Source organism: Ornithodoros turicata, chromosome 3 (genome assembly GCF_037126465.1).
Source record: "Ornithodoros turicata isolate Travis chromosome 3, ASM3712646v1, whole genome shotgun sequence".
Classification (NCBI taxonomy): Eukaryota; Metazoa; Arthropoda; class Arachnida; order Ixodida; family Argasidae; genus Ornithodoros; species Ornithodoros turicata.
In genome coordinates, this window is record NC_088203.1 from 23,564,563 (window position 1) to 23,590,846 (window position 26,284).

Genomic DNA, 26,284 nt, shown 5'->3' on the forward strand with positions numbered 1-26,284 from the left:
AAGATGATGCGCGCCCAGTCGATTGACAGCGGTACGGTGCCACCAAAGTTTAATGAAAGAAACCACCAAAACAGTAGTTTTCTGTCGTCATTAGCCAGCATTACCCAACATACTCACAGAAACGGCCTGGGCGTCTCGTCAAAGTCCTTCTGTAACAACGAGTGTCATCATGTTCAGTAAAAGGGGGAAAAGAACCAGAGTCTGCTGTCGGCATTACCTAAACGTACGCACAAAAACAAACAAACAAACGCGGGCATCGCTCAGAGACGCCGATCATGAAGCGTTTATTAAAAGCAAAAACAAGCCATCATAAAACGTTGATTAAAAGCAAAAACAAACAAACAAACGCGGGCATCGCTCAGAAACGCCGATCATGAAGCGTTTATTAAAAGCAAAAACAAGCCATCATAAAACGTTCATTAAAAGCAAAAACAAACAAACAGACAAACGCGAGCATCGCTCAGACGCAGTACTTCGCCGACCATTTTCGTGGTCCCAAGGAACGCGCGTTTTAGGTCCACAGATCGAGCAGCGCCATCTCATCGCGAAAAGCACGTCTCCGTCTACGTTCGAGCCTCTGCCCCCAGATGGCAATGAAAGTCGACTCCGCCCACGCGTCCTCCCATTGGCGCGCTCCGGGTGGGCGGAGCGCGCGAGGGAGAGGGAAAATCCTAGGCCAGATCTCTAGAGTATAGTCTGATGTTTGGCCAGAATAGTGCTATGTGGTGAAATTCATTTTAAGGGTGTAGAGAAGGAGAGGGAACACCAAAGTGGTCTCCTGCGGTATTACGGTTGTTCTTATCTTCCGTCACCCCCGTGTGTCAACCAGGCGGATGAACACGAAATTGACAGTCGGATAGCTGATCCAAAGAGCGCATTGGTGCACTGCTCCGCGCAAGAAATATGTAAACCGAAACCGATTAATTACTCGAAAAAGTCACTAAGTGTCGATGTAGTTTTTCTCTTGCAATATTTTTCGCTGAAGGTCCCGATGCGTAAAACAGAGGTCCCGTAAACGTGGGAAGTAAAAGTTAAAAGTTAAGACGTTTATCTAATTAGTGAGCGTATGCAAATGAGCCGCTCACTACTCAGTTCATGGCCGATGTTCCAAGGATCTTTAAGAAAACTGAAATTTCTTCGATAGCGACACCTGTTCACGAATTATTCAGCCGGGGGATTTTCGTGAAACATCCTGTATATTCACTGCACTCTTTCGCCCTCATGCCCCGCCCAGCGATGTCCTGACGACAATAGTGAACGTCATTTTGACGTCACGCCTCATCAGCAGTTTATACATTAATTTCGTTGTAATATCGAGAAGTGAGGTCAATTGTAAACATATTCCCAGTTGTCCAATCTAAGGCAGCCAGTTCAAACTGTACCAAAAACACTCAATATTCCATTTCACGTGCGCACTATGTTTTCAGTGCTGTATTGCTCCACCAGGACACCGCAATGCTCCCGCAACCGGTTCCCTCGCGAGCTGCAGCTTCTCTCAGTGGGGTCCGCCATTGGCTAGGAAAGCGAAATCTCCCCCACCTTCAGCGCCTACACTCTTAAAAATGAACTTCACCACATAGCACGCTCCTAGCCAACCATCATCCCGAGTGACATCGTTCTCTCCCCTGATTTGTTGAAAACGGGAGGCGTCCGCCTTTTTGTGAAAATTAACATTTCTACATAAGTGTCACAAAAAGGCGTACACCTCCCGTTTTCAACAAATCGGGGGAGAGAACGATGTCACTCGGGATGATTGTTGGCTAGGAGCGTGCTATGTGGTGAAGTTCATTTTTAAGAGTGTAGGATTCGGTGTTGCTATACTTTGGAACTTGGTGATGTGACCCGGTCCTAAGGATAAGGAGAGACTCACGAGGTTTATGCTCTTTGAATGGCATTGTTTTATGTTAAAGACGCTCGCTAGAAGGAAAAGAATTTCATATTTGGATATCGCGAGCTACGTTCTTTCATTGGGCATAATAATTGGAGAATGTTCGTCGACCTATTTTGCGCCCCTTTAATAATGTATTTTTGTTGGAAAACTATGGCTGTAAAGCTGTCTCAATGCTGCAGCAGAATAACACACACAATCCCTCTTTGTTTTATTTGTATTGAAGGGACGTTGTCTCAATGTTGCGGAAATGTTCTCCAGCATCGCTGCTGGCGCAAAATTTTCAAGTGGGCATTACCCACGTTCGCGCAATGTTTGAGATATTTTCACAACCGTCTTGAAAATTTTGCGCGATTATAGGGTACTGTCAGGGGCTTGGATGAGTAATGTTGCTGGAAGGTGACTGAGGAACGTTCAGACTCTGTTCCCTAGCAACACTGGTGAAACATTGTTCTGCAACGTTGCACACTCTTAAAAATGAGGGGGATGTCGAGGTAGCTTGCCGTTGTTGGCCGCACTCAAGTGGGCATCGTCACGACTATAGCAAAAAAAAAGGAAGTGGGAGAGGAGTGTTGAGGACTTCAAAGTGGCGTATCTGTTCCTGCACTCTTAAAAATGAACCGTATAGCACGCTACTAGCCAGCCATGATCTCGAATGATATCGTTATCTGCCCCGATTTGTTGAAAATGGGAGGGTACGCCTTTTTGTGACAATTATGGACAGCATAAGTGTCACAAAAAGGCGTACGTCTCCTGTTCTCAACAAATCAAGGCAGATAACGATATCACTCAAGATGATGGTTGGCTAGTAGTGTGCCATGCGGTGAAGTTCATTTTTAAGAGTGCAGGAACAGATACGTTACAGATAGTAACGTTGGTCCACTTTTGGTAATATTACAATAATGTTAACAGATGTTGCAAAATGTTGTTCCACATTTACAATGTTGCTTCAACGTCACTGCAACAATGTATGCTACTAGGGAAGTGACGGAACGACAGAAGGAAAAATATCTGTTTCGAACACGTGAAAGCGTGGAAAGGACGGCTGTGAGAGAGAGCGCACGAGCTTCTTTGCCAGGGTTTCAAGCAGGGTGTCGGAGCGAATCGAAAACCTGAACCGAAAACAGAAAAAAAAAGAACGCTATTTTGGTGCGAACCGGAACGGAATCGAAACCGTATACGTTTTTTTCGCTCAGGAGGGAAACCGAAAACTTTATTTAACGGTCTTCGGTTCAATCAAAAACTTCGCCGGTTTGGACTACGAGTAGGCAAATGAAACTGTCGTCGTTTGTTCTGGAGTCATGTCATAGATACTTTACGAGGGTTACGGTTACGGTGCAATATATGTCGGTATATTATGACCCTTAGGCTCTCTTTGTAACGTTTTATTGTTCGCGCACATAGACTTAGATGTACATGTGACCGGTTGTGACTCTCTAGCAATGTGCGACCCGAGGGTGCTGCGAAACGGCTTCTCTATCGGTAATCTCGCGTAACGTGTCCCTTGTTTGAGAGCAGCGAAGTTGAATACATGTACGTATCCGCGAGGCAAGCGCGTGCGAAGTTTCGCCTCTTTTGTGGACAGGACACGAAGAAACGAAAACGGAGCCGTCGAGCACGTTTGTGAGTGAAGGTGTTCCTCGATTTGCGCCGTACTCGTGCGGTAGTGCTTGCTGGCGAGCAAGCAGTAACAGGCATTCGGATAGGACGCGATCGCAACAATCCAGCAAGAAAGTACTTTACGTATGACATCATGACAAACAAGTCCGTCTGTATCATGCGCTTCAAGAAAAGAAAAAGACTATTTGATCAGACAGTCACAATACAGGAACCGGGAGCTACCAATTTCACAGCTGCCTATTAATATTAAATACGATGTATGCATATAAACGGGTTTACATTTTGCAGCATTGATTTTTTTTCTGGGAATGAATATGTCCACCAGAAGCGGAACCGGTTAAAACCGATATGAACCGTTATTTTTTTTGCTCCGGAGCAGAACCGGTACCGGACCGTTTCTGATAGAACCGGAACGAAAACCGGAACGAAAAACGTTTCGGTTCTACACCCTGGTTTCGAGGGAGAGTTCATTATAAGTGCGTCACGTGGCGGTTGCTCACTGAAATAATCCGGTTTGTCCGCCAGTTGTGCTCATAAAGATGCATCGTGAGAAATAACCCAGAGTCAAAGCGATTCCGAGATGTCACTAACGAAGACTGTATATCTTAATAATATTTCCTCTTTCTATAAACTATGTCAGCAACAGCAATGCGCACAAGAGTTGTTTACAACTTGTGCACTTCTATAAGCAATCTAAGACAGCGTCTAATATCCTACACCAGATTCCCTGGGTAAATGGAACTCCTGATAAATGAGAAGTTTCTCCTGGTCCCTTCTGTTCAAAGATTCTGATGTAGGTTTGCATCCGAAAGACCAGAAGGTACATCCTCTTCTAAAGAAACTCAGTACGTGCATATCAACAGCACCAGCAGCGATTTATTTCGTTCCAACAAATAACCGACCAATGACTGTGCATGAAGGCCGCAATGCGGAAATGTGTTAACATTACACGTAGCTACCATGCTGTACGAGAAGCTGTAGTTCCGTCCCACGTGGGTCGGCTTCTTTGCGTCCGTCTTCACATGGAAGTAGATAGCCAGTTTGAAGAGTCCCATGTGACCTATTGTCACATGTAGGCTGGAATGTATTTATTCTGTGCCCAGCCTTCAGCTTCTGGGTGCTTTGTTTACAGCATGCATCAAGTCATTGTGTTACTATTCACTTGCCACGACTGATCCTCACACATATTTGTCGCCGTAAATTTCTTAAACCATACGTGTAGGCATATTGCCATGTCATCGTGGTCGAGCAAAGGAGAATGAAACTACAGCATGGAGTATAGTGGCTGGTGGATGGTTGTGTTTTATGCTGTGCAAGACGAGGCAGCCATCCTGCGTAACGAGCCCACGCTGGCTTGGGAAGAGAGCAGAATGTACATGCCTAATAACATAGATATGCTTATAATGAGCATGTGTATTTGCTTGGAAGAGTGCTTCAACACGTGATACCAGAAACCGTGGTCAGAAGTGAGAAAACTGTGTGGAACCCGTCCCAGTAGCTGAAAAGAGACGAAATATCAGTTATCAAAATGTCTTCTCCAGCTCAAGGCTCCTTTGAAAGCAAAATGATGCCTGGGATTTCACACTAAAAGCGCCTGTTTCAGTTGTAACAGTGCCTGATTCGCGCTCTTGCGTTTACGGTTGCGCTTGCGTGTTACGTCCGCTGACAGCGAACGATTGCAACGGAACATCATTCAGGAAGGAACGAAAGTACACGTAAGACGACGTATGGAACCGTAAAACGCTGTATTGTGAATCAGCCTTTACCCTTTAAAGTGGAAATACAGGGTGTTTCACCTAGTATGATAAACTGGTGACGCACTCGCCGGAGGATCGTGGGACTTTCGGCAATTACCTTCTAGAAACTTTTGCCGACATTTAAGACGGCTTTTGGAAAATTTTTAATTCAGGGAAATTTGTTTTTTCAATTGTACTTTGAAAATGGCCGAGAGAACTTCACTTTTTTTTACAAGAATATGAAGTCCTCCACGGATAACCACAGACCCAACAAAAACTATGCACAGTATCGCAACAGAAACAGTAAAAAAAAATTAGTGAACATTAAGCTTTAGTCCCGCCTACTTGATTTTCGCAAAGAAGCGCGCGCGACATGTGCATTTAGAGTATGAAGTGTCCCCGCCTCTTGTTTTACCTTTCTTTCCCCCGCTTTAACCTTCATGCTGGTGTCTACCGTCTTATCATTACCTGTTTAATTAGGAGGGTCCGCGTAAAAGCGACATAACAGTAGAGGAGATGCTCCTAGTTGAAAGTCATTCCACGTTTAAAAAACTCTAAAACGTTGTTAAAATATCCATCGCTGAATTTTGCGATGCAAATCACCCGAAATATGAACTACGCACAGAAAGAGCGGCAGGCAATCCACGTGAGAGGCCACATACTCTGTACACATCCTCCGCTAGACACTCAATCTGTACCTTTGCACAGGATGTGTCCTGGAGACCGCAGGGAGTTGGCATAGAGGTGTTGGAGTTTTATTGAACGTCGTTTATATTCTTGTTTATTATTGCATTCCAATAATATAGCATCCAGCTTCGCCGTAGCGATCTCCTTCTTTGTACATCAACCATCAACATTGATGCGTGACTAGATGTACGCTTTTAGAATGACGAAAATGGCGCCTTAAACTGTCACGAAGCTGGTAACACCGGATTAGTTGCGTGATAAAATATTTCTTTTCATACTCACTTCAATGAAGAAATCCATATGGATATTAATAACACTCCTCGCCATGACAGTGTCCGTAGCCATAACTCATTCCACGTTCCTTATGGGACTTCTTGTAAGGCCCTCTCTGAAAGGTCATCGCAAGGCCTAAGATTAGAAACACAAATGATTTTATTTGAGCTTGAGTGTTAGTGGTTAGGTGTTCGCACAAGTGTACCGATTCGGTGATGTTGTGCAAACCACACATTCTTTTTCCGTCTCTCCTCCTCCACTAAAAAGTCCGCGCACGCGTAATGAGGGGCGTGTGAAGCAGCAGTGCATCGCTAAGTTCCCGGTGAAAACCCATGACAGTGATTTCGATGCATCGAGATTATAAAGAATGTTAGTAGGACATTAACCAACGAATAAATCAAGTTTTTATTCACTACAAATACTTCAAGGGAGACCTGGGAGAAAAAGTTGTAAGAAGCTTCACGAGCTTCCTGCCTATTTTACACGTTTGACAAGCTCATCACTCTTAAGAATGGGTCGGGGTGGGGATACACTCTTAAAAATGAGGGGGGGGGGGTGATGGCAGGATAGGCTCGCCGTTGTTTTGCCACACAGAAGTGGGCGTCGTCACGACTATAACCAAAAAAAAAAAAAAAGGAAAACGCATAGCAAAACAAAACACAAAGGAAGGACGGACGGATGGAGGATAGAGGAGGTTGAAGGATGGGGATGGCGGTGAGGTGCACGAGTTCATCGGGGAGAGTACAGTATTAGATGGGTCGATCAGCAAGGCCTGTCTTCAGCAGGAAGAGAATGAGGTTTCTTGCTTTGGCGGAACGTTCGGCAGAAGAACCAGCGGGGTAGAGGATGTCTGCTAGCGAGCCCGAGGTGGAGCGAGGGAGATGTGTTTCGCGCGCAGAATGGTATGCTCGGCAGTCTCGCAGGATGTGTCGATTGTTTCGCGTTGTTGACAGTTGCCACAGCAGGCGTCACCCCTAGAGCCTATCTTGAACAGCTGAGAATTGGTGAACGCGCACCCAGTGCGGAGCCTATGGAGCATGGTCTGGATGCTTCGAGGAAGATTTTGCGTGGGAAGAGGAGGGCGATTATGATGCATGATGTCCCGTATTCCAGGGTGGCGCTGTTCAACAAGGAGCTGAACAGACATCTGCCTGTCGGCGTCGTCCGGAGTTGGCAAAACATTGCTGCAGCCCAGGTGTGCCGAGGACGCCAGCTGGTCCGCCCTTTCGTTGCCGCCGACACCGACGTGGGACAGTATCCATTGGAAGGCGATATCGCCTCCAGCTTGTTTATGTTGGGCGCACGATCTTCTGATGCTTCGCGCTAAGATGTTGTCACACATGGGGTTCATCACGTCCCATAGGGCGCTTCTCGAGTCTGTGAGTAGGACTGCTCTGGCAAACCCTCGTACCTGGACCGCAGCAGCTGCATGCAGGAGAGCCAGGAGCTCAGCAGTCGTGGAGGATATCGGGTAACGCGATGATCTCCCTTGCCAGGACACGTTCACTGACGGGATGTGGAAGGCACACGTGGCACTTTTGGTACGAACGTCAGTAGAGCCATCAGTGAATACCAGAGTATGTGAGTGGTAGACGTCAGTTATGAGGTTCTCAGCCGCCGTTCTAGCGACCAGGGGGCTACATTCCCTCTTTTTATGAAGGCCCGGAACGTCGAGCGTTACACCCGGTACAAACTCTCGCCATGGCACTGAAGGTAACCCAGCAGGATGTTGAGGCGATCGCTCACTGTGGGCCAGGGCACTAGTAGCGTATACGCTGGCTAAGCGGCCGAGAGACGTGTGTGACCTTTTTACGAGGGCAGAGAAAAGAGAGTGCTTGCTTCTGGACGTGGCCAAGTTGTCTAAGTGGCGGAGCCCCCTAAGCTCGGAGTGGATACTGACAGGCTTTTCCTTGGCTTCCAGGTAGGTCTGGGTAATTCCAGAAAAGCTGGGTATTCCAAGCGCCGTTCTTATCCCTGCCCGATGGAGCCGCTCAAGAGCCTGCCATTGTGAAGGTCCCAGATCCACGTACGGCGACACGTACAGGATACGCGAGAGAATGAGGGCTTTGTGTAGCGTGAGCAGCGAACTTGAACTGCAGCCCCATGATTTGCCACTGATCCTTCGGAGTAAATTAAGAGTCTTCTTGCCTTTACACACCGTTTGGCTTACTAGCCTAGACCAGCGTAAAGAGCTGTCAATGGTGACACCAAGGTAACGACAAACCACACATCTTGGGATGGGGGTGCTGTTGATGGAGAGATTAGGGAAACCCTTGCCCACGTACTTTCGGCGGGGAATGCAAACCAAGCATTGAGATTTTTCTGGAGATGCGACAAGTCCCCTTCCAAGAAGAGCCGCACTGAGGCCGTTCAATGCAATTTCGGCGGTGTCACGAAGCTTCTCCTTGTTGTCTCCCACAACGCGGAGGCAGATATCGTCCGCGTAGATGGTAAGCTGAAGGGTATACGGAGATGGGCGAATCCTGCGGTGGACACCGGCCATGATCAGGTTGAATAGAGTAGGAGAGAGAACACTGCCCTGTGGGACCCCACGTTCGAACTTTTTCTTTGAGCTCATGCGCCCATTGACGCACACATCGAACGTACGGGCAGAGAGAAAGTCCCAGAGGTATCTCAGCAGGCGGCCCTCGATACAAGCACCTTGTATCGCAGCCAAACATGCTGCGTGAGTGACAGAGTCGTAGGCCTGCTTTACATCAAGGAACAGAGCGAGGGCAAATGCATTTGACTCCCTTGCCTCTTTGAGCGATGTAGTCACTTCAGCGATGGCGTCAGATGCAGACCAACCCTTCCGAAAAGCTGTAATGTGTTCGGGGAAGTGATTGTCGCGCTCCAGGACCCAACACAGCCTCTTGTGAATTATCCGTCCCAATAGCTTGCCGACACATGAGGTTAGAGCAATAGGACGGTAGGAGGACAACTGCGAGGGGGGTCTACCCTTCTTGAGGACTGGAATCACCCTAGCATGCTTCCAGTCAGGCGGTATGGCCCTAGAGGTCCAGACAGAATTGTAGAGATGAAGGAGAGCCTCCAGCTGCTCTTCACCCAGATTCTTCAGTGCCTGATTGGGGATTCCATCTGGGCCAGCCGCGCTCCGTCGTTTGAGGCTACGAATGGCGTATTTCAGTTCCGACATGGTGATATCGTCGTCCACCGGAGAAGGGTCGGTGAGTGACTGGCGAAGTGTGGGGCGGCAATCACTGGAACTGGCGGTCTGCGCTAATTCCCTGGCAAAGTCTTCAGCTATGACCTTCGGATCACGTCGAGACGCGACCGATAGCGTGACGAGCGGGTTTACGGGTTCGGGAAGGCCTTCAATAGCTTTCAAGGTGCTCCAGACTCTAGTGGTCGGCGTATGGGCAGTGAGGGACCCGCTGAACTGTCGCCACTGAGTCCGCCGTAACTTCAAGCTATATCGTCTGTGGGCAGCCGAGACACGCTTATAGGAGATCCAGTCTGCTTGAAGACCTGTCCTCAGAGCCCTCCTTTGTGCCCGTCTACGTGCCGCGCGGAGACTTAGATAATGAAGATCAGGTGGAGGTCTACGGGCCGGATACGAAATTGTTTTTGAGCTGTTCGCCAGGGAGTTCTGAATACCATCAAGCAAGTTGTCTGTGGTGGCTGCAGTCAGTCCCTGCCTAAATTTTGCCCAGTTTGTGACAATTTTCGTTCTCCTGGCTTCGCTACTCCGACATGGCGGGGAAAAGAGAATAGGAAAATGGTCCGAGCCCCATGTGTCCGCTTCGGCTTCCCACTTTAGGGTGACATCAGGAGAAACCAGGGTGAGATCAAGGGCATTTACGTAGCGCGGAGGTCTCATGTAGGTGGGCGAGCCAGTGTTAAGCACCACAAGGTCGCTGGTAGAAAGGTAATCGGCAAGGGCATTCCCTCTTCTACAGTTTTTCCTACTGCCCCAGAGACTGTGGCTCGCATTGAAGTCCCCGCATATGATGAGAGGGCCAGGGCAGGCAAGACGCAGCGCTTTTAGGGTGTCGACACAGGGTTGGGCTTGGCCCCAGTGGTACACTGAAACCACCGACACCGATCTGGATCCAGACTTCAGGGAACACCCAACATATTCTTCGGTTGACGAGCAGAGCCCAGACAAGTTGATCTCTGCCTGGGCAATGGACCGCTTGACGAAAAGAGAAGCCCGCGGAATGCCGTCGGCCTGGTGGCCCTTGGCGTGGTAGGATACAAATGGCGATATCTTGAACGATGGTCGGGAAAGACTCTCTTGGATCGCCAGCACGTCGAAGTCGGACTTCCGCAGGAGGAGCTTAAGGTCGGCTTGTTTATGGGAGGGACTTCTGGCGTTCCATTGAAGGATGTGGGGGAGGAACACCCTCGTGTTCCTTCTGTCAGGCATAATTGCTATGTAGAACGATTGTTGGGTTGTTGTGACGATGCACTTAGCTCTGGTTGGCAGACACGAGCAGGGGCGCAATCACGGTTTCCAGATGTAGGATCCATTGGATTTCAGCTAGAACGGTACATCCGGGGACGGCTGAGACAATGGCCTTCAACGCAGCAAAGAGTAGCTGAATGATGACCAAGGGCAGATCTGTACCCTGTGGCCGGTTTAACGCCTTTTGGTAAGCAGGCGAGGAGATGGCTGGGGGTCGTGGGGAAGTGGGAGGGCCCGTAGTCTTCCGTTTACGTATCTGTGGGGGCAGGCTCTCTTCCGTCACCGAGACCACTGTGGGCTCCAGCGGGGGGAAGTCAGTGTCCGCCCAGATGACTTGCTGAGGAGACGCGTGGGGGCTTTTAGATGGCAGACGGGCACCTGGGTTTCCTGGCTTGGACGGGGACATTCCACGCCTGTATGTCTTTGGCTTACTCGACCGCTTTGCATGGCGGACTTTGGCTTTTGCCTCTCTATAGCTGCTGTTGGAGCGTGAGCGTTCCCTTGCGATGCGCCTTTGCTCCTTAAACAACGGGCAGTCCCTGGACGAGGCAGAATGCTTTCCTCGGCAATTAGCGCAAGTCGGTTCGGATTCTGGACACACTGGGTTCTCGTGGCAGGTACCGCAGTTTGGACACATTTTTCGCCGGCTGCAGCAAGCAGCCACGTGACCGTATCGGAGGCAGTTGTCGCATTGGACTACACTACACTACACTTCACCACATAGCACGCTCCTAGGCAACCATCATCCCGAGTGACATCGTTCTCCCCCTGATTTGTTGAAAACGGGAGGCGTCCGCCTTTTTGTGACAATTAACATAAGTGTCACAAAAAGGCGTACGCCTCCCGTTATCAACAAATCAGGGGAGAGAACGATGTCACTCGGGATGATGGTTGGCTAGGAGCATGCTATGTGGTGAAGTTCATTTTTAAGAGTCTACACTCTTAAAAATGAACTTCACCACATAGCACTCTCCTAGCCAACCATCATCCTGAATGACAACGTTCGCGCCCCTGATTTGCTGAAAACGGGAGGAGGAGCCTATTTTGTGCCAATTATGCACGGCACAAAATAGGCTCCCCCTCCCGTTTTCAACAAATCAGGGGCGAGAACGTTGTCATTCGGGATGATGGTTGGCTAGGAGAGTGCTATGTGGTGAAGTTCATTTTTAAGAGTGTAGTATTGCTGAAAAGCCGCCGTTGTCGGCCTCACAGAGGTGGGCAGCGTCAGGACTAACGCCCTGGGGGAACGTGGGTCCTGGGCCGACTTCTATAGGAACTGTGCCGACATATGCTTGTCAACGTCTGTGGGAAACCCAAGAAAAACCACAGACACACTAGACAGCACAGCCGTCACCAGGACCTCTTAAAAATGAGCTTCACTGCATAGCACGCTCCTAGCCAACCATCACATAATGCACTCTAAAAACTAAACTTCATCGCATAGCACGCTCTGCGCCAACCATTGCCACAAACGATAGGGTTATCGCTTCTGATTCGAAGAGAGAGGGGGGCGTACGCCTTTTTGTGTCAATTAGGATATATGATAATTGACACAAAAAGGCGTACGCCTCCCTCTCTCCTCGAATCAAAAGCTATAACCCTATCATTCGTGGCAATGGTTGGCGCAAAGCGTGCTATGAGGTGAAGTTCGGTTTTTAGAGTGTGGTCCGAAAATGCGTACGTCTCCCGTTTGCAACACATCAGGGTGGAGAACGATATCATTCGGGATCATGGTTGGCTAGGAGCGTGCTATGCGGTGAAGCTCATTTTTAAGAGTGTAGGTGAAACATCCCGTACACACTCTAAACATATAACTTCACCACGTAGCACGGTGAGGGCCAACCATTGCACAGAATGATATTGAGCACCCCCAATTTGTGGAAAGCGCGGGGCGTACGCCATTTTGTGACAATTAACATAGCTGCACAAGTGTCCCAAAAAAGCGTAGACCTACCGCTTTTAGCCAATCAGGGGGCAGAACGATGGCAATCGGGATGGTGATTGGCTAAGAGCATGCTATGTGGTGAAGTTCTGTTCTCAGAGTGTACGTAATATCAATCACCCATCGTGAGGCGTGTTTCTTTTTCTTTTTTTTTTTGTTCTTCTTGTTGCAGTTGTATTTTGCGCCGCCCTTCACGCTTTCGACTGGGCATTCAAACTCGCAGGCGTCTGACAGGCAATAAACAAGCGAAAAGAATCTTGGCGGGATTGACGACACTGCCAGCGTTTTGTACTACCCTTCTCAGGAAATTCGCGCTTCCCAAGGGAAATATTCTGTGTGACAGTTCCTCAACGTAGTATGTTCATACAAAGCGGTGAAAAATGTGTGTTCCAAGTGCCTTCCATGGCTCATAAAGCCCCTCCCTGGTCATTAACGGCAAAGGGTGTCAGTGCGCACTTCGTGAAATTTGTCAATTTGTTCTTTTGATTTGTGCGGATTATAGATCGGGATCCAAATGTCGCTATGGAGAAAGTCATCTCGCTGCTGTGTATGCTCATGATTAGGGCCCGCGATTTTATGTATGCAATATGTATGCAAATATGCTGCGCAAAACGTCAAACTAGAAATATATCAAGAAATAGAGAAGATCAAGAAATATGCAGAAATATGATGCACGGAATTTCGCTGCAGGAGCTTTTGTGTGCCTTGGAACTGCTTAAATACGTAGATTGTCTAAAAAGCGTTCTACAAATGAAAACGCATGTTCCTTATTGGCAGTTGGAACGCACGTTCACGCGTCCATACTCACATATTCTTCCTTGATCATTGCTATATGCCACCACAGCCATATACGTACGTTTTCAAAAGTGTGCACACGCACTTGCACATGCATTTTTACATGGGGCGATTAACAACTTCTTGCTTTCCCAGTTAAGAAAGCCATGTACCACGAAAATATGCTCTGTGCCGCTGGATGTTACTCCGGTGAATTAGTCCTAGGTATAGGTGATCTACGCTGTGTGCAGACAGCTCTTTGTTGTGATGTTTATTGGCTCTGAGAACGGCACCCACAGACTGCAATACTTTGATTCCCTTTTTTCATCAAGCACAAGTTGAACTCGCTGTCGCGAGCTCTCTTTTGAGAACTTGGTTCTGGGTGCTAGTGGTGCTACCCGAATCCACTGTTACGAAGTACGAATGAGCCTAAAATAATTGCAGTAGCTTAGACGTGTAGCAAGAACATGGGCTTTGGGCGGACAACCTGGCTGTTGAAATAACCTGTGAGCAGTATGAAAACAAAGGGAACGGCAGCCGTTAGGGAAAGCGTCGAAGTATGACATAATTTGCAAACACATCGCTCCGAAAAATGCGGAAAACTATGCAACTGTCAGACTGTATGACGACCAGAAGCAATATGCCCAAATATGCAATTATATGAGACACGAAACATGGAATTTTGACGTTTTTGTGAGTGGTATGCGTAGAGAGATTTTAGAATATCATTTAGAACGCATTCTAAAAATATTCGTTTTGCATGAACCCCCTATGGATTTATAGGACTGACTCTATAAATCCGGGACTTACTCATGACAATGCAACCACAAGAGGCATTTGCGTAACAGGTGTATGAATGGCACGGAAAAGGCGCTGTATCGTCATGTGAAATTTCTGTGAAACATGTCTTTATCTCGTACAATGAAACGTCTCTCTTGTAGCTTTGGCAACTGCAAAGGCGAAGATTTGCGCAGTCCTCGGTAGCTCAACCGGTAACGTGTTATCTTCCTTATAGCTGAAAATCGCTGGTTCGATCCAGGTCGTGGGAGAGGTAAACATTGCTTCGAGCCCCGTGTGTTAGATATTTCAGGTGCATGTCAAAATAACCTCAGACGCGTGCAGCATATCGACACTGAAATAGGCGGACACGTCTTGCGTGTACATCCACTGCGATTACTAAGATGTGCTCGTCACGAAAGTTCTTACCACGCAGTCCGCCCCCTCGGGTTCATTCCGTTTTTGCCACTTCTGTGATTTTGGAAGATAGGGCATTGCACACGTGTAGCTGCAGTGCTTAAGATAGGCTTTGACTACAAGTTGCCCCTGCAATGAATATTCCTTAAGAACGGAGTTGCAGAGCAGATCGTAACATATGCATAAAGCGAAACAAAGATGAGATGTACTGTTTATTTATTTATTTATTTATTTATTTTTTTTGCTTTTCAAAAGAATTCTGTAATGTGTCACTTATACAACAGAATGCGAAGCTCTTATAATAACTATATATATATATTTACAGTGCACTTGAGAAGGACGCTGTAACTGTGCACCCCGAAAAAATAAATTCTGATATCATATTCTGGAGAAGGTAGAGTACAATGGGAGCAAATAAAATGTTATCCAATCTCTTCTACCTACTCATCATCACATCACAGCCATTCAAATATTTCTGATTTGGTGCACCTCTTTAATTACCTTGTAATAGTCGTGGTGACTGCAGACAATCCAAGCGTACACCCATCAGGACGCCGTTTCAATCCCGAAGCGGTGGCGTGTTTCCGCATAACGAATGATGACGTGACCTTGACACCAACGCAAAGGGAACGAGATTCGTGTGTTGCGTCCTTCGTGATTTATGATCGATAGAAAAAAGAAATGCAGCTGATGCTTTCGCTTTCCCTCTCCTTCTCAAGAAGTCCAGTCATCGCGGGAGATGGTTTGAACAGACCAATCAAATTCGTCCCCGCATTGTTGCGTCTCTTGAAAAGGAGAGGGAACGAGAAAGATTAAATTGCTCTTTCTCTTAAATCGAGAACCACGCCACCGATGTGAATCCCATTCCCCTTGCGTTGGTGCCAAGATAACGGCATCGTTCCTTCCACTATGAGAAAGTTTGGCATTTTAGTGCCTCTTCAAAATGCATGTTGGAATGTCGAGAGTCCTGACAGAAGGAGGAGATAGAGACAGGGAGGAGAGAAGGGGCTATAAGAAGTTGCCCTCCACGGCGGTGAAACGTGTGGGTCTAAACAGAAGAACCGAGCAGATGATAAATTAATTCCGTCGCTCGTAATGGTTTAGAACAGAAAGTTCTATCAGTCAACTACGGCGTGATTTTTGAATTTACGTTCTATATTAAGTGGCGGCTTGATATTTGATTCTTGCAACACTGATTTAGGTCACAGAGTGATCTCTTATACTTTTCTGTTCTTCATCATTTAAGATTGACAAGCCGCAACCAACTACGCAGCACTTCCTTCGGATGCCGTATTTAGCACCGATCACACGCATGCTATAGTCAAAAAACCTGCGGCACGCCATGACCTGCGACCATTGGTAGCTGAAAGGTCAAAGCCATCTGCTTAAAGCAACTTTTAGAGTGTAACCGATCTCGAGTAGGTAGCCTTCTCATCGGATTTTTTCACTCGATTGGTCTAAGCTTGACGTCGCATGTAATTTCACACAACGTTTGCGACTGTAATCGGCAACGTCACTAAGAGAATCTTCATCCAGCTTCTGAATTGTCAATCTTAATCTTGACAGCATGACGTCATCAAGCAGGCAGACAGATGAACAACAACCCACCAGAACCCCGCTGCTACTTCTACTGCTAGCCTGTATACTGCTTTTGCATTCTACGTATATACGGTGTGTTACAGTGTAACACCTAAAGTTATAAAACATTCTAACTGGCGACGTACACCACGGAGGATTGTAGGACTTTTGCAATCACCTTCTGGAAAGTTTTGCCACCATTGAGGAAGGCTTTCGACAGTTTTTAATTGCTGGAAATTTATTTTTGTAATTGCAACTTGACAATTGCCAAGCGAGCCCCCCTCCTTTTTTTAGAGAAATATGAAGTCCTCCACGGATAACCGCACACCCAACAACAACTACGCATAGTACCGCAACAGAAACAGTCGAAAAAATTAGTAAAAACTACGCTTTAGCCCCACCTGCTTGATTCGCTCAAAGAACCGCGCGCGAAATGTGCGTCTAGAGGGGGAAGTGTCCCCTTTTCATTCGTTTTACTTTCTTTCTGATAGACGGTTGTCACCAGCATGAAGGCAAAGGCAGGAGAAAGAACGGTACAAAAAAGAGGCGGGAACACTTCTTCCTCTCCGAGTATCTTCCGTGCGAGGTTCTTTGCGGCAATCGAGCAGGCGGGAGTAAAGCATAGTTTTACTATTTTTTTCGACGATTTCTGTTGCGATAATGTGCATAGTTTTTGTTGGACCTGTGGATATCCGTGCATTACTTCATATTTCTGTAAAAAAAGTGGGGTGCCATGGCAATTTTCAAAGTTTAATTGAACAAAATTAATTTCCTTCAATTAAAAATTGTCCAAAGACACCATAAATGACGGCAAAGGTTTCCAGAAGGCAACTGCTGAAAATCCCACAATCCCCTGGCGAGTATGTCGCCAGTTAGAATTTTTTATCACGTTAGATTAGGTAAGGTTTGGTGTATAATCATGACCTTACGCAGACCGTCATGCACTGCACTGGATGGCTGAATAAAGATTCATCCTCAGCTTTAAATAGGCTGCCTCCTAGCATGTGGAATCAGGTTGCCAAACTTACTTGAATCCTTACTGGTGAACCATGGTGTGATTTTTTTGTAGTCCTTGCACAGCCGTCGCTATCTCTGCCATAGCTGGCTGGTGGTAGCTCGTATGGCCAGCCGTCAATGTCCGTGCATGTTCCATAGGAGCCCGTGACGCAATCGTGGAGGACGCATACTGTGAAAATAACAGCACACAAAATATGCAGTTTGCATTTCCCTACTACTGGTGCTGTGAATCCTGCAATAGCGTCCTTTTGTACGGGCAACATTGCAGACAATGCGCGTTACAGTAGAAGTACGGCCACTTGCGCGCAGCGCTTCAAAGCATATGAAATGACAACTATAATTTCTGTGTAATCCTAATTGGAACGCTCTTTTTGGCGTGTGTGATTTCGTTTTTTGTACGATAATAACTAATGGTCCGTGCTGTATACGTACAAAAAAGCATGCACTCGTTGACTTAGACATATGCTCATGAGAGGTACTATCATGCATGAGCGCAATCGGCACGCCTCCTCTACCATGTGCTGGACATGCACGATATCGCTACCAGAAAAGTCTAAACAACAACAACAAAAAAGGAACGCAGAGAAAACGTAAACGAGGCTCCGGGGCACAAGCACGGCGCGTCCTGGGTGCCCTATATCGTCTGCTCGTCCGCGGTGCGTGGCGCCCTCCGCGGCTCCAAAACGAAACTCCGCCGTCACAGGAATTCTGGCGCTGGCGGCAGGCCGGAGGAGAAGCGACGCGCGCAAGTGGCCGTGGTAGAGGAAACTTCTGTGAAGATCATACAAGATTGATGCAGATATTTTAATTGCAGACATGATGTAACAATTACAGCAGAAAAAACTATTCAGCAAATAAGACCCGCTAATGGGAATCTCCCTACAGGAAACACAGCAGCCTATATACCATTAAATGATATCCGCAGAAGGATACGTCCCTCTGTAGAACTCCTTTAATTGTATATAGGTTGCTGTCACTCAGTGAGTGTGCGCAACGGTGTTCCGTGATCGGATATATTGCGAACGACGACGATGCCGCAATTTGGCTCGTGTGCCGAATTCGAAACTACCCGTATAGCTCCCAGCTGAGGTCAGTGTTAATATGTGGGAGGTAAGCACTGATTCCAAAGGCGTGTGTCGGAAACTTTCGTCCCCCGCTTGTCGAGATTATTCGAAGTGTGGCATGTCGCCGCTATGGAAGGCTTATACTTACCAGTAAACCTACCCCTATTATTATTACTATTATTATCAGGTGACTATGCTAACCGCATTTAATCTATCGAAATGTTTCTTAAGGGTAATCCTAAACAATTTTGGAAACACGCGCGTCTTTCCAAAAGCAAGAACATACATATCTTCCCAGCGCTCGGTTTCCGCATGCCTCGACATGCATATCTTTCGTCAAGATGCCGCATTATAGTTCACCGAATTCGCCTCGGTGTGGCTTTCATAGCACAGTGACGTTACCGCTTCAGGCAAGTTGACTCTCCCCACTGCAGTCACTGCGGTGCTGTAGAAGATCTGGAGCAGATTCTTCTCCATTGTTCACACTACTAACCTTCCCGAACCGTACTCCCCGGATCCCTTAACGGGCTAGACTCTCGACCCCTCTCTATCGAAAAATCGCTTGGTCCCTAGCCACGTGCAGCCCACCAATGGTCTGCCGTCAAAGCTCCCTTCACCTTTCTGGATACCACAGGACTTCGATCCTTATTGTGAATAGGAGCTCATTATTTCATTCCCCGCACCAGCACCAGCAATGGGGTATAGTATCGCCCCTGGGGCTGAAACTCGTCAGTCATCATCTTGTAATAAAGTTGTTGTTGTTTCATCTGATACAACCTGGAAGTCTCAGCTCTTCGCTACACATTTTTCTTCAGTATATAAGCACAGTAACGCACAGCCAGTATACCACACAAATTCGAGCTCTGCGTGGAACGCGTCTTATCACCTTTCTTGTATTGCGGTGTCCCACGAGGAGGTCGACGCAGCTATTAGGAGGCTAAAACTAGGGATGTCGCGAACCTTTTTCGAACCGCGAAGTTCGATGTCGAACCTGGGGGTTCGAATGGTTCGACGACCCTTCGAACTTTTCAACAGGTTCGCGGAGGTTCGCAAAGTTCGACTACTTTTTAATGTTCTTTTTGAAAGCAAAGCATTGACTTTTTTGTGCTTCCTTTGTGGTCCTTACATGTATTTCAATTTACCAACGACGTCAGGAATGATGTCGTTGAAAAAGTGAAATACATGTAAGGCTTCAGAAATAAAACTCTGAGGAGGGTATAAGAAAAGTGCACCGCAAGGGGGACAAGAAACTTTAGCGCCGGAGGCCTATAGCGCCGAGGCGCTATTCAAAGCGTCGTCTGTCCAAGTCTGCCATGTCTCTACACACGACAAGTCTGTCCATGTCTGCCCAAAGCAGGCGCACAACATATCGTTTGTCAGTCAGGCCTGTAGTCTCACGAAAGCGCTGCAGGACAGGGTTATCCGACATAACGCAAGCAACATAAAGCAGTAAATGAGCCATCATCTCAGGACATATTGGTTTCCTGAGATGATGGCTCATTTACTTGCTTTATGCTGAGGTGTTCGAGATGTTGTTTGAAATGCTGATGTCGTCAATCTGAATGTAGGTCACATGAATTCGCATAGTAGAGGTTTTCAATGAGGAGTTGAGCGCACGTGGACCTTGAATTACCCAGCCAAAGATGGTCTCAATGGCGACGAGTCCGTCATGCAGCTTCTTCATGTTGCCGGTAGCAATCTTGTAATAGTAATCGGCTCCTATGAGCAACGGGACTCCAGTAATGTCTAGAGAAAGAGCCGGGTCATCAGCAACGGACATGCTGTCAGCACGCAGACGGGAGAGGAGAACGTTATCTGGAACGGGTAACGTTTCCATGCAGAAGTCTTCAAATTCCAGGGCTTCAATCTCGACCTTGTTTTGCGAGAATGCGGAATGAAGGGTCACGTTGACTCTACGAGATGGTGAGTCAGTGTTTGCACACCGTCCAAGGGCAAATATGGCGAGATCTTCATATCCTTCAGCGCCGCATCGTAACTTGTGTCCCACCTTGTAAAGGTAAGGTGGCTGCCGCCATCTAATAAAATGCGGAGAAGCTTCTTGCGTGCTCCAGTCCGACCCTGTGGCCAAATCCTTGCTGTTTGGAGCAGTACAATAGAACTTGTGTTTACTGTCGACACGTTGACTTGAGAAGTGACTGGCGGTGTCGATTCAAGAAGAGCGACAGGAGGACAGGACACCTGAGGGGCTTGCCATAGTTTGGGCCGCTGCAAGAAACATTCGAAGTTTCCATATTCTTGCAGCAGAGAGATGTGAGATGTTTCCCTTTGCAGCGGGAACAGAAAAGACGAGCAGCCGACCTACAGTCCTTTGCGAGGTGTCGTCGTTTGCCGCACTTGAAGCAGCACCCGGACCACTTGAGCTTGCTAAGTTTCTCCTTAAGGGGTAAGGGGCAGCTTACAATCTGCGGCACGATGCTGGGAGGAGTCGCAGAGAATACACTTGATAACAGGGGAGTCCGCCTCTGTAGTCAGGGCAGAAGCCGAAGGTACAGAAGGCTTCCGTTTCCGGGTTTCGGCACCATAATTTCCATCCATTTTTCTTCTTACCATGCATTCTCTGTGTTCAATTTCTTTACGCAGGAAGGTCATCAGAGATGATAGATTCGAACCTTCGTCGGTAATCCTACGTTCACTGCTATTCTGAGGAGCAGACTCGGCAATACCTTCACTGCTATCTTGAGGAGCAGACACGGCAGCGGGCAATTCGTTCGTATTCGGACTTCTCTGACGATAATACTCCAGTTCGAGGTCAGGTGGAAGCTTCCGAAGTAACTCTGTCATCAGCACAATGCCGTAGGAACTCTCTGACACTTGTAGGCTCTTGAGGTTGCGCATCCGGACAGTCAAGACGTCGTAGAGTTGCCTCAGTCTTCTTACGTCGTCAGAGGACCGCACATTTGGTAGCTCGACGTCATGACTCATGTGCTCGGAAATCAAACGGTGACGGCTACCAAATTGCTGCTTCAGAATATTGATGGCTGTCGGATAATTTTCGTTGGTCAAGTCCAGCCCTTTGATCACAAGTTCCGCTTTGCTTCCGCTTAAACACTTTGCTTCCGCGTAAACATTTCCACATCTTTTATATTCCACGTGCTAGATATCTTAGTGTGCAACCCCTGACATCCAATCAAAACGTGAGCCAGTATGGGCTCATGAACGCACCGGGGTACCATGAGCACTAATAAGGCAGATGATATGTCAACAAGATGAAACCGCTGTTCCATCTTGCGCATTTGTCGTGCACGTCTAGGTATTTTTCACATTTTTTCACATTTTAAAAATTTTACACATTTCCACATCTTTATATTCAACGTGCTGGACATCTGAGTGTGCAACCCTTGGCATCGAATCACAACGTGAGCCAGTATGGGCTCATTAACACATCGGTGTAACATGAGGAAAAATAAGGCAGACGACATGTCAACAAGTTGCAAACCGCTGTTCCATCTTGCACATCTGTAATGCACATCTAGGTATTTTTTAATATTTTGAAATTTTAAAACATTTCCACATCTTTTATATTCAGTGTGCTGGACATGTTAGTGTGCAACCTTTGTCACCGAAACAAAATGTGACCCAGTATGGGCTCATGAAGACACTGGTGTGATATGAGCGAACATACATACATACATACATACGTCTTTATTTCCATCAGAAAGATGGAGATAAAGACGTATGTATGTATGTATGTTCGCTCATATCACACCATTGTGTTCATGGCCAGTGTCATCATGTTCAAGATGCATGACGCACATCAAAGTGTTTGACATCCCTCGTGCGCTGCCTGCCAGCTGCACCCCAAGTAGCACAATGTACTGAAAGTCGAGTGCAATAGGGGTGGACAGGTAGGTGGACGGCCTTGAACAGACTCATGAAACTAAAGAACATTGATAAGACACATACCGACCACCCCTGTTGCACTCGACTTTCAGTACATTGTGCTGCTTGGGACAGTGTTCGACAAGGCTGAAAAAGAGTTCGCGTTGAGAAACGTAACGCCTCCGCTTATCACGTTGACAACCTCCTGCCGATTGCTGGAATGGATACTGACAGCAGCTTCGTAGACTATCCAAGTTGTGTATGCTTATGACGAAGTGCCCAAGCCCTGAAACTTTGCATAAAGTACCTTGAAACACAAATTTTTATTTAGAAATAAACAGCTGCGCAACAAAAACAAACCTTATAACACCCTTCAGGGAGGACAACACCATGTGTACGTGATGGATGAGAACAGGTTGCGGATTGTGCGCACAACACATCCTGATGTCTGGCGCCTATACCTTGGACCAAAATATCACCACATCCTGTTTGTAAAGCATCCATACGCTGCATCTCTGATGTACATGTCAGAAGTAATGCAAATGCATGTCAATCCCGCGTATGTTTTCCTTGGGTCAAATGAAAATGTGCCATTCTATCAACAATGGTGTTTATAGTTCAGAATCGCAACACACCTGTTATCGTTCGGATTCAGTGGCCGCTGTATCACCGATACCCACCGCCGTTGACGATTAAAAGTTCCCGGCGTTCCCGACAGCACATGTTGCTTGATACAGCGTACACCAACGTCGTCAACAACAGCCGCTACCCTGTCTACAGCCATGCGCAGCATATGTACTCGAGCCTCCTGCGGCGCGCGCGCACGCACACGCACACGCACACACACACACACACACACACACACACACACACACACACACACACACACACACACACACACACACACACACACACACACACACACACACACACACACACACACACACACACACACACACACACACACACACACACGCACGTACGTACGCACGCACGCACGCACGCACACACGCACACACACATCTGCAACGTTTATACAACTTAGAAGCCATGTCACGATCATGCTGAACATGTACACGAAAAACGCAGCTCATTTATTGATGAGTGTGACCCAAAGTCGATCAGTTCTGACTCTTCCACTAACTTCTACTGGCTAACCATCGTTGTTGTGGCAAAGGGTCAGCAGCGTAAGGATCATCGACGTTCCCGTAATTCAATCGGTCGGAGCCGATGTACACATCTTCACCGCTCAGTGACAGGGACCCGTCACTATCGCTAAATTTTCTGTCAGACATTGCGGCGTACCGCATGACAACTTCCAATCGCAAACAACTGTTTCGATCTTCAGTCGCTCAATGGGCGACCTTCCACCGTGAAACCCACAACGATGTCGCGCATGACGTTGCATGAGAGGGAGTGAATCTCAGCTGCAACTTCCGTCGTCTGCTATTACGGCATATTTCTGTAAATTTCTCGAAAACCCTTTGTTGTTTCGGATAAAACTTTCGCGACCGTATTTCTGTAGCACTCGTGAATATAGTTTCAGCTAAGTATCGGAATCACTTGATCTATACGAGACCGTCCCTATAACAGGGATACTTCTCGTGTGGTCGAAGTAGGCTACGTTGGTCTGTGTTGAAGACAGTTGCACTATTTTGTTAATAGTAGTCAGAATAATGGCCTAAATTGTACCATAATTTGTTAACGGATCCCCAAACCTTTGAGAAGTGACCCACAAATTACTGTGGTGCTAAACCAGACATTTATTTCGTACGAGCCAAAAATGACAGGCTACATATTTTCATCAACTTACCCCACCCTATGGATAAGTTGAGGACATCAAAAAAATAATGCCGGGTTTAAATTTTGCCTTTTGTTTCGGCCAGCCGAAACGGTCAGCGACGAGAAGTGCACGTGGAAACACAGGCCAGTGACGCAGCATAATAACGGTGAGGTCATATTTTATTAGCCGAGGGGCAGAAGTGAGCAAATTGAAAGTCAATGCTCGCGAAAGTTACAGATGGGACAAAAAAAAGGTCCCTCTTACCTCGACCACATCTGCAAAACAGCGTTTTACGTCTCTCTAAGAAGCCACGTGCGGAGCGTCAACACGTGACTTCAAAGCCCAGACAACAACTGTGCTCACCCTGGTGTAACAGACGAGAAAAAAATTATAAGAAAATGCCACGCAAAAAAAAAAAAACTGTCCTCAACTTGCCCCTGTCTTCAAGTAGCCCCACTTTACCCTATACTTGGTTTTCGACGAGTGCTTCCGCAACATGATCACTGTGCAAGCAACAGTTCGAAACATGCGGGAGCACTATGTTGTGACTCGGAGGAGTCATGCAGCTGCCAAAGCCAAGTACAGACGTCTTTACATTTGCTGCGGAATTGAACTGTAATAGCTGATTTGTCCCAAAACATGGGAGCTATAGGACGTTTATGTTTATTCGCTCGGCGCAGAGCCAGAGCTCAGCGGAGAAAAGAAAATTCCATACGCGACCGAGCGAGAAGGACAATGCGCTTGCGCAGTGTCTCTGGCTGTGTCGTCTGCTTCCGGTTGCCACAGGGCGCTGTTTATTATTTTATAATAAAAGGTCCGGGATCCGTGCGTCCCGCGGTCGGACACATTTTCTTACATAACCTGTTTATCTCACTAGGACGATGGTACATATTCCGTGTTCTACATAATATGTACAGCATGGAATGTTGCCTGAAGAAATGCATACTCTGCATGAAGGCCGCTGTTCCATCGAAGCTATTACTTGTGTTGCAATCCCAGTATTTTTTAAAAATTGTTTACACCAGGGGCAAAATATAATCACGGCTAATTCCAGAATCTGATTCGTGCGGTGAGGCGGTCTAGAGAAAATCATTTCAAAATTTCAAAATAGCCGCAAACTCCTAGCTGAGGAATTGTGGGAAGGATCTGATGAGCACGCCCTCCGGACTCCGAGCGAAGCGAGCTCCCTTGGATGTGAGCGACATCCAAACACATAGCAGGCGGATCTGAACAAATTTTAATATGCCTTCGTGCCAGCTCCGTGACATTATACCCGCTCTGCGCCTCCGTCATACCGGCGCCACCGAGGGAATAAACATGAACGTCCATAGACCAGGAGCGTGTTGTCGTGGTGCTTTTTCTACTCTTTTTCTCTTCACAAGTACTCGAGTAGCCTGACCCAACTGTGCCAAGTCTCACATCTCGATATTTTTTATATCGCAATCAATCAATCAATGTGGTGAATTTCTGTCCTTAGACTGTAGCGGCCTTCATGTTGCGAGCAGACCCGAAGTGGAGCAATTTCGCGATTTCGAATTATTCTTAAAGGTGGATGTCAAAATTTGAACTGATACGAACGCAAAACTTACCAACAGAAAACTAAGTTTGCAATACGATGCTTCATCTTAGAACTAAGAGGTCAGCTGATACACTTTATGTAATATACTATATATGTCATATCGCTCGAAATATATATATATATATATATATATCGAAATAGAGCATTAGTCGTCTTTGATTGGGTAGCGGATCAGATACGCACATGTAGCAGATAAATCTACGCTAACTTGCTTAAGGTACGTTCAAACTTAACCTAATGACGTAAGCATATTTGGAAGGGCTTACATATCAGGAGATGAAATACAACTAAGACTGCCTTCATTCTGCGACGTCTCCAAAATTGTACTGGATTCTTGGGAAGCTGCGTTCTAGAGTGCTGTAACCATACCGAGTGTGGCGTTTAATCACTCCGGATCGTGCTCCGGATGCAGCAGTTTCTGCAGTGCCATCTGCGAAGTTGGACACAGATTGCAGTGAAGGGCAATTTCAATTGTTCCCGTTACATATGCATATACCTCAGAAACATAATTAGCGAGTAAGAGAGTATGAGTAGCAGAGCAAGCGTTTGGGCTGGTTGGTTCATATTGGATTAAAAACAATTCAAAACCCCCAGTGCTGGGTAGGACGAGGACAGAGGATAAAAGGACAAGGACCGGCACTGAACTGCAACCAAGTGAAGTTTATTTTTCGAGCAAACCAGTGACGCCCCTCTCACCCCGCAAAAACCGACCAAAAGAGAGCGCTATACACCAGAAACAAGTTCTTCCAAATCTGCTTGCCTATTTGTTGTTTCGTGCGTTGATAAATTCTTCGATTTTCTTTGTGAAATCGATGAATGCCATACAAACACAATTATCCCCTTCCTCTCGAATGAACCTAGCCTCCTGATAAAGAAGCTT

The 26,284-nt window shown here is 47.0% G+C and overlaps 1 protein-coding gene across 1 annotated transcript; it reads right to left on the minus strand.

Annotated features, from left to right (window-relative positions):
• Positions 1 to 4,364: 4,364 nt before the first annotated feature.
• Positions 4,365 to 25,781, minus strand: LOC135390054 (uncharacterized). Its single transcript, XM_064620068.1, has 5 exons — positions 25,671 to 25,781; positions 17,150 to 17,307; positions 14,556 to 14,672; positions 6,214 to 6,319; positions 4,365 to 5,006 (listed from the first exon to the last, which is right to left on the minus strand). Exons 1-4 carry the CDS (start codon positions 25,705 to 25,707, stop codon positions 6,239 to 6,241), a joined length of 393 nt encoding a protein of 130 aa, XP_064476138.1. The 5' UTR covers positions 25,708 to 25,781; the 3' UTR covers positions 4,365 to 5,006; positions 6,214 to 6,238.
• Positions 25,782 to 26,284: the final 503 nt, after the last annotated feature.

What these genes read in the sequence shown, in the direction of transcription:
- LOC135390054 (XM_064620068.1), bottom strand. Translation starts at nt 25,707, where the DNA reads ATGAAGGCAGTCTTAGTTGTATTTCATCTCCTGATAT. An exon ending in GTTCACCAGTAAGGATTCAA is followed by an intron (nt 14,673 to 17,149) that starts GTAAGTTTGGCA and finishes TATTCATTGCAG; the next exon opens with GGGCAACTTGTAGTCAAAGC. An exon ending in CCGAGGGGGCGGACTGCGTG is followed by an intron (nt 6,320 to 14,555) that starts GTAAGAACTTTC and finishes ATGACCTTTCAG; the next exon opens with AGAGGGCCTTACAAGAAGTC.